The sequence below is a fragment of the Fukomys damarensis genome, unplaced genomic scaffold (genome assembly GCF_012274545.1).
Source record: "Fukomys damarensis isolate Sample0158 unplaced genomic scaffold, DMR_v1.0_HiC HiC_scaffold_32, whole genome shotgun sequence".
Classification (NCBI taxonomy): Eukaryota; Metazoa; Chordata; class Mammalia; order Rodentia; family Bathyergidae; genus Fukomys; species Fukomys damarensis.
In genome coordinates, this window is record NW_022900944.1 from 31809063 (window position 1) to 31816573 (window position 7511).

General features: G+C 57.7%; 2 protein-coding genes across 5 annotated transcripts in view; one reads left to right on the plus strand and one right to left on the minus strand.

Annotated features, from left to right (window-relative positions):
• Carmil2 (capping protein regulator and myosin 1 linker 2) overlaps positions 1-4002 on the plus strand; it is a 12767-nt gene extending 8765 nt beyond the window's left edge. The window contains exons 30-39 of the mRNA XM_033757901.1: positions 1-31; positions 823-923; positions 1005-1365; positions 1447-1569; positions 2409-2445; positions 2600-2671; positions 2935-3156; positions 3312-3392; positions 3710-3787; positions 3872-4002. Coding sequence (XP_033613792.1) covers positions 1-31; positions 823-923; positions 1005-1365; positions 1447-1569; positions 2409-2445; positions 2600-2671; positions 2935-3156; positions 3312-3392; positions 3710-3787; positions 3872-3984 — 1219 coding nt within the window. The 3' untranslated portion in view covers positions 3985-4002. The remainder of the gene's footprint in view (positions 32-822; positions 924-1004; positions 1366-1446; positions 1570-2408; positions 2446-2599; positions 2672-2934; positions 3157-3311; positions 3393-3709; positions 3788-3871) is intronic.
• Positions 4003-4088: 86 nt separating this feature from the next.
• On the minus strand, positions 4089-7361 carry Acd (ACD shelterin complex subunit and telomerase recruitment factor). Of its 4 annotated transcripts, none has more exons than XM_019205750.1 (12): positions 6990-7361; positions 6678-6790; positions 6459-6595; positions 6240-6333; positions 6084-6160; positions 5809-5853; positions 5663-5697; positions 5376-5527; positions 5201-5297; positions 4486-4856; positions 4260-4351; positions 4089-4181 (listed from the first exon to the last, which is right to left on the minus strand). In XM_019205750.1, exons 2-12 carry the CDS (start codon positions 6774-6776, stop codon positions 4109-4111), a joined length of 1272 nt encoding a protein of 423 aa, XP_019061295.1. In that variant the 5' UTR covers positions 6777-6790; positions 6990-7361; the 3' UTR covers positions 4089-4108. The 4 variants fall into 4 exon arrangements, with proteins under 4 accessions (XP_019061295.1, XP_019061294.1, XP_033613924.1 ...); XM_019205749.2 differs by having other exon boundaries at positions 6678-6841; XM_033758033.1 differs by lacking the exon at positions 6990-7361 and having other exon boundaries at positions 6270-6333; positions 6678-6885.
• Between the last annotated feature and the right edge of the window lie 150 nt (positions 7362-7511).

Genomic DNA, 7511 nt, shown 5'->3' on the forward strand with positions numbered 1-7511 from the left:
CCACCACCGCCCGCCGCCGGGGGGCCCTCAGGTGAGCGCCCTCCCCCCATGCCGGAGCTCATGGACTTGGGGGTCGTGGTTGTTCGGGTCGCTCCGCACAGTGATGGCGGGCACGGAGGCTGGTTGTGGGAGCCCAAGGCCACTTGGTCGTGCGGCCGTATCCTGGCTTCGTCCTGGATACCCCCTACCCCAGGCCGTGCCGATATGGGACCCCGGGTGTGCAGTTTTCATGTGGGATGCTTCTGGGTGGAGAGGTATTCTCCACAGAATGGCCTGCTTGAGTGTGGGGGGGGTGTCCGTCGTCTTGCCCTTCTTCCCCCAGGGCCTTAGGGACAGTCCTGCCTCTCGTGCTTCCAGCTGTGTATGTGTGGAGATGTGTGTGGGCTGGGAACTGAAGGGGGCAGTGGGCACTGGCGGAAGTCGAGGAGGAGCCGGCTGGAGGCCCCCAAGGGTCTGACGCAGCAGCCGGCAGTAGGCCGGTTGGGGTGGGGGTGGGGGTACTGCAGGAAACTGCTGGGAGCTGAGGGATTGGCAGGTGGAATGTGTGACCCCAGGGACGCAGGGGTGCTGTAGCCTGCTGGTGGGCCAGGTGGTTCAGTTCACTTGTGGAACAGGAATGAGTGTGGGCTGGGTATGCAAGGGCAGAATGAAAGCAGTGTGTGAAACCTAGCACTAGACAGTGGGAGAGCTGTTAAGAGCAGCCCCTTAGGGTTACCCCAGGTCTGGGATCCTGCTGTTACCCACAGCAGACTGCTAGACAGGGGAGTGGGGAGAAGCCACAGTTGCACTCAACCCTGACCCTGACCTCATGGTTTTGCCCAGGTGCCCCCAGCCCTGCCGCAGGAAGGGAATGGGCTCAGTGCCCGCGTGGACGAGGGCGTGGAGGAATTCTTCTCCAAAAGGCTGATCCAGCAGGATCGCCTGTGAGTGAGGGGCAGTTGCCTGGGGTGGGATAGGGTGGGATGCCCATGGGCTTCTTCACTCACTGCTGGTTGTCCCTACAGTTGGGCCCCCGAGGAGGACCCAGCCACCGAAGGGGGTGCCACTCCTGTCCCCCGTACACTTCGAAAGAAGTTGGGCACCCTCTTTGCCTTTAAGAAGCCTCGTTCAACACGGGGTCCACGGCCTGATCTAGAGACCAGCCCTGGTGCAGCAGCCCGCACCCGAAAAACCACTCTTGGGGACCTGCTGCGGCCTCCAGCCCGTCCTGGCCGTGGTGAGGAGTCTGGTGGGGCTGAGGGGGGCCCCAGCAGCCCTGACCCTGCCCGAAGAAGCAGGCCTCGGTACACACGGGAAAGCAAGGCCTACTCAATGATACTGCTGCCTGCTGAGGAGGAGGAGACACTGAATGCCAGACCTGATAAGGTGAGGCCTGGTGACAGGACGAGGATTCTTTTGGGACGCAGGGAAGGGGTTCTGTCTTGACTCATCCTTCTCTGTCTACAGCGGAGGCCCCTGGAGCGGGGAGACACAGAGTTGGCCCCATCTTTTGAACAGCGGGTACAAGTTATGCTGCAGAGGATCGGTGTGAGCCGGGGCAGTGGGGGTGCCGAGGGCAAGAGGAAGCAAGTGAGTTTGGGGGGTCATGAGTGTAAAGTGAGGGGGCAGGTGACACACAGCAAATCTATAGGTGACATGTGACCAGGAAGAAGAGACTCAGTACACATAGATCTTATTGTTAGTTTCACTCCCTTCCCTGTCAAAATAATCATGGGATTAAACTTTCTTTCCCTCTTGGTGTCTGCCAATGACAAATCCTCCTAGGACCTGGGAAAGTCCTCTACAGATCTAACAGAAATCTGACCTTGTCACCTGTACTTGAAAGTCCAGGGTCTTCAAAGTTCACATTTCCAATCCTGCTGCTACAAGGTCTGATGGGACCTTGGTCCTGGCCACTTTTGCTCTCCTCTCTTGGGGCTTCTCAGACCTTTCTCTTGTGCTCCACTCTGGATCTGCCCTGCTCTGAATCATTTTGTCATGGGTTACACCAGGTTCCTCCTGAGCCATCTCAGCAGTTCCCTGTGGGCCTTCAGATTCCCTTCTATGGCCATCTTGCTAATGTCACTCTGATCACAGTCCCTATTAAGAACCACAGCCCTATGTACCATCTACTTAATAGCTTTTTAGAAAATACACATGTGAGACCTGCCTGCATTTAGAAACAGTGAAGTGGGGAAAGTACATTGCAGAACTAAGAACATGATGTATTTATCTATGAATGTGCATCCATGTTTTTGTGTGCCATCTGCCATCCCAGACCGTGAGCTCTCAGAGGGCTGGGACTGGGTTCACCATGTGCTTGCCCAGTTCATAGAAGGCCTTCTGTGACTGGGTTAGAAGAACAAGAATGAACAAAAGGATAGGGTGAGGGAGGCGGGGTTGGGGTTTGACTGCCTTGTTTCCTACAGAGTAAAGATGGTGAAATCAAGAAAGCTGGCTCAGATGGTAAGTGGGATCCTGGGATAAGGCAGTGTATGTAGCGGGTGTCCTTAGAGATGGTCCCCAAGGCACTTGCTTTACTGCGGGAGGGGAAGAGGCCAGGTTTTTCTTCCCCTTACCCCTATGGTCTGTTGCCTGAGTCTTCAGCCCCACCTTGCAGGTGACATAATGGACAGCTCCATCGAGACCCCACCTATCTCAATCAAGTCCCGAACTCACTCTGTGTCTGCTGGTGAGTGAGGGCCACTTTGTGCTAGGGGGAATACAGGGACAGATAAGAGTGGGCCAGCTGGGTGTGGTGGCGTGCTAATCCCAGCACTTGGGAGGCTGAGACAGGAGGACCATTTTGAGTTGGAAGCCAGCCTGGGCTACACTGGGAGTTCAAGGCCAGCCTGAACTACATAGCAAGACCCTGTCTCAAAAAAAAAAGTGTGAGTCAGACCACTGCAATTTCCAAGGCCTGGCCCAGGTCTTGGCTGACTCTTTCCCCTGCAGACCCCTCATGCAGACCTGGGCCAGGGGCCCAGGGGCCCGAGTCTGCCACCTGGAAGACACTGGGTCAGCAATTGAATGCAGAGCTCAGAGGCCGTGGTTGGGGCCAACAGGATGGTCCAGGCCCCCCCTCCTCACCTTGTCCCAGCTCAAACCTCCGCAGAGCCAGCCCTGCTGACAGCCTGGGCCTTCCGGAGGACCCTTGCTTGGGCCCAAGGAATGAAGGTAGGCAAGCATCCCACCCCCCACCCAACCCTGGGCTGAGGATTGGAGGAGGCCCTGCTGGAAACTCACCTACCCTGGGGTCCTGAAGGTGGAACTCAAGGGCTGGAGTGGGGGCAACTGTTGGGAGCATACCCTGATACCCTGGCCTCCCCCAGATGGCCAGCTGAGGCCGAGGCCTCTCTCAGCAGGGCGACGAGCAGTGTCTGTGCATGAGGACCAGCTCCAGGCCCCTGCTGGTGAGGGCAACACCTCCGTGTGTGCTTGAGTGCAGGAGACAGGGTGGGCTCCTGGGCTGCCATTGTGGTTCTGGTCCTTGGAGGGGGCCACCAGTGGTGTGAAGGATGGAGAAATCAGCCAAAAGGCCAGGAGCAAAGGTCTGACAAGCCCTTCCTACTTGCCCTGGCTCCACCTCCCAAAAGCCACTTCTGTCAGGGGTAGAGGATACAGGGGAAGGGGAAGCTGAGGGCAGCAGTGTGTGTGCACTCTTGCATGCACTGGAGGTGAGGAGAGGGATGGGAGATGGACAGACAGCAAGCCTTTCTGTGCCCCTTAGAACGGCCCCTGCGACTGCAGCGCTCCCCAGTCCTCAAGCGTAGACCGAAGCTCGAGGCACCCCTGTCTCCAAGCCTAGGTAAGAGGTGGCCAGGACCAGTTGGTAGGGTGGCAGCACTGCTCAGCATAGCCCTCACCCTTCCTCTCTTCTTCTGCCTCATAGGATCTGGCCTTGGAACCGAGCCTCTACCCCCACAGCCCACAGAGCCCTCTAGCCCTGAGCAGAGCCCACCCTCCCCAGCCACAGACCAAAGAGGCGGCGGTCCCAACCCCTGATCCTCTCCTCTCCTGCCGCATGAAATTATTTTATTAAAAAACTTGAAGGAAACAGAGTGTGGAGCACTGTTTGTCCTTGCCTGGACTTGTGTGTCCATATCCGCCAATGTGCCTGCATGATTCTTCACACCTGAGTTAGCTCAGACTCTGGCTCCATCAGAAAATGCAATGCCCAGGCCACAAGCTGGGAAGGTAACCTGGAAGAAACCACAGTTTCATGTCAAGGTGGCCTGGGACTGGTGACAAAGAGAGAGGGAGAATCGCTGGGTACTCACCTGGCAGCTTGGACCTGGGCACAGAGGGAAGCACAAGGTGGCTCGTATTCATACTGGAAGGCAGAACCATCACGATGCCTTTTGGGGGGATCCTGAAAGGGATATGGTGTCTGGGAAGGGGCCAACAAGGTGCCTCAATCCCATCCAAAGCTATCCCTACTCCCCTTCCAGCTCTATCTAAAGGCCTCCCCATTCTCCTCTCCAGTTGTAGAGGATCAGTGCTCACCCACGCAGCACAGGGTTCCTGGGCTTTCTTGGTTGTGGTCCTTAGAGAAGGCTGCTGGTTGTTGGGGGTCGATTCTTGCTCCTTAAATTCTAGGTTAGGCTTCTGGAGCTTGGTAATTTGAGCCTGATGTGGACTGGAGGCCTGGCCAAGGGATGGGAGACTGGGGGTGCAGCTCAGGTGTGGAGAGTTGGGTGTATGACTGCAGTGTGGGGAAGTGGGAAGCAGGGGGCCATGGGCTGAGCAGATAATTGGTGAGGGCTGGGAGCTATCCCTCTGCACTGGGTCTGGAGCAGCCAAGGGTGGGGCAGGCAGAAGGCTGACAGTGGCACTGCTTTCTTCCAACAGCTCATGCCCAGGTAAGGCGGGGGCCCCTGAAGAAGAGGGGACACACTTTGGGCACAGCCCTCTCAGCTCATAGCTGCTGAGTGGCCTGTGACTTAGGAAAACCTGTAAGGCCTGTTTGCCCCACCCGCTGCACACTATTCCACAGCATCCTGCGTAGCCTGGGAAGATGACTGACAGAGTGTGCTTCTGGTCTGAGCTCCTCCCCAGAAGAACTGGGTATGGATGGTCAGGAGATCAGGGTCAGAGATGAGTCCTGCAGAGGCCACTGTGGTGGGCACAGCACAGGGCCTGGGGGTTCTGGGGTGGCTCATCAGCAGTGTGGGTTCTGGGCCCCAGGAACTCCCCTTATGACCTCTCTAGTTTTCCTTACCCTGTGCTCTCTGACTTGAGCCCAGAGAGTTCAGAATTTGCTGGTCATTCTCAGAGATGTGCAGCAATAAGCTGGGGACAGTGTACAGGGCTTCTTCCTATAGCACATAAACTCTCAGCCTGGTCCTTACCCAACTCCTCACCCTGACACTTCCCAAGGGAAGCCCCAGACTGACCGTAGCCCCACAGCGAGAGACAGCCCAGTGGGTGAGGGGAGGTGCCGTGCAAGGGCCTGTCAGTATCAGGCAGCTCTCAGCCAGGCGCACCAGTGCCTCTCGATGCTCCTGGTCCTCCTGTACCTCATCCAGAAGCTGGGACAGTGTTAAGCCTGGGACAAGGGACCAGACAGTAGATTGAAGATCAAAAAGAAAGAAAAGTAGAATGTGGAGAGGAAGCACAGGGTGATGGCAAGAGAGGTTATGCCATACAGTTAGGTAGGGTTACTGGACAACCCTACCAGTACCTGCATTGGAAGAGTTGGACTCTGAAAGGTGGTCCCTACAGAAACAGAGTGGACAGGCCTCAGGAACAATCCTAGGGCCTGTCTGCCCACATCTGCCACCCCTTGAACAGACCACACGTAGCCCCAGAACCCAAGCCCAGACTTACTCAAGGCAGTCGTAGAGCTTTCTTTGCACATCCAGGTCCTGGTTGCTGGGGAAAAGTGGAGAATGGTAAACAGTCAATATTACCAGACACCCAAAACCTCCCATCCAAATGCCTATGCCAACACCAGCCAGGCTTCATACTGGGTGGGGAGAGCTGGTAGATAGAAGGGGGAGGCACACCCACCACATTCTGTGCTGGCGATTAAAGCCTGGGTCTCCATGTGTCAAATACTCTGCTACTAAGCTACACCCATGTCCCTTGGAGGCATCACTTACCAACCAGTCACCGGTACCCGGGGCTGCTCTATGGGCAGCAGGTTGAAGCGGTCCACCTGGAGGTAGAACTCCGCCGGCTGCAGAAGTTGGTGTGGGGCAGGACTTAAGAACTGTGGAGAACATCCAGAACCCGCCCACACCGGCCTCACCACTCACCGCCCCACAATCAGCAATCTGGATGCGGACCCCACAGACTTGAAGCAGGAGTAGCCGGCCCTCGGTCCCGCTGAAACCGAACTCCTTCTCCTCCCTGCAGGGGCAGTCGACCCTCAGGACTTAGCTCTCCAGGACACCGGACCCGCCCACCTCGGGCTCAACCACGCCCTCGCCCTCTCCAGCTGTGCTTGATCCTCCCGGAGCCCAACGGCCTCTCACCAGTCTGAAGTGTTCAGGGCCTCTCCCGTCACCAGGCATCGGACACTGTGAGTCCCGTCGGACACAAGTAGCATGGCTCCGCCGTCAAGGATGTCAGGGGCGTGAGACGGGCCCGCGGTCACCACGTCCTGCAACACCTGAGGGCGGTGACCGGCGTCAATCTCACCACCCCGGCCTCCGCCCCCCGCCTGGGTCTCCGGGCCATGAGTGAGGGCTTACCTTAAGGAGCTGCCCCGCTTGCGGACTTGAGAGTGCCTCTGACCCCAGAATTAACTCTCGAATCCAGGGCCGCAACACAAGAGAGCCCACGCCTGCCATTGCCGCGGCGGCACCTAGCGGAAAGCAGCGGGTGGAGGTTTCCCGCCCGCGCCGTTGCCCAGCCGCTGGTCGGAAGAGGAAGCGCGTGATATTCGGGCGGGTCCCGAGGCCCAGGCCCCGCCCAGTGCCCTTCGCGCGTGCGCACCCGAGTAGCCTTCGGAAATTTGTGCGCAGGTTTCTACTCTGATTGGTTGCTGGCTCGATTATTCTTACCGGTGGATCTCTACGAAAAGCACCCCGGCGTTGGGGCCGTTCCTCAAGACTCCCGTAGCTCCAGGAAAGGGCCAACGGCTATCTCGGGTGGAGAGGGATCTGGAGTCTGTGGCTGAGGGTGGTCCGAATGAGTTGGCTCGAAGCCACCTTGTTGGTGTCAGCAAACACTATGACTTTGCTTCCTCGTGTACAAAATATAAGGCCTTGTAAGGCCAGGAGTACTAATACACAGACAACGCTCAATAAATGTCACTTCCTACATTTGCCCTTCGGATTAGCCGAGTCCTTCCTTCCTCAGATTCTCCGGCCGGACGCACGAATCGTAGCGTGATGATGTAAGAGCAGAGGAGCACTTTTCCCACCCCCATCTCCGTTTCCTAGGGAACGCAGGCTCCGCGTTGCTCCTGGTCGCGGCCCCCTTGACGTCAAGGTCCGGATGGGAGGGTGGGGCAAGTGCTACCGCCAGGGGCGGGGCGGCGCGGGCTGGCCGGCCAGGCAGTGCACCTGCTCCTGGGCGGGCTG

What these genes read in the sequence shown, in the direction of transcription:
- Acd (XM_019205750.1), bottom strand. Translation starts at nt 6,776, where the DNA reads ATGGCAGGCGTGGGCTCTCTTGTGTTGCGGCCCTGGATTCGAGAGTTA. An exon ending in AAGCGGGGCAGCTCCTTAAG is followed by an intron (nt 6,596 to 6,677) that starts GTAAGCCCTCAC and finishes CACCGCCCTCAG; the next exon opens with GTGTTGCAGGACGTGGTGAC. An exon ending in AGGAACCCTGTGCTGCGTGG is followed by an intron (nt 4,352 to 4,485) that starts GTGAGCACTGAT and finishes TATCCCTTTCAG; the next exon opens with GATCCCCCCAAAAGGCATCG.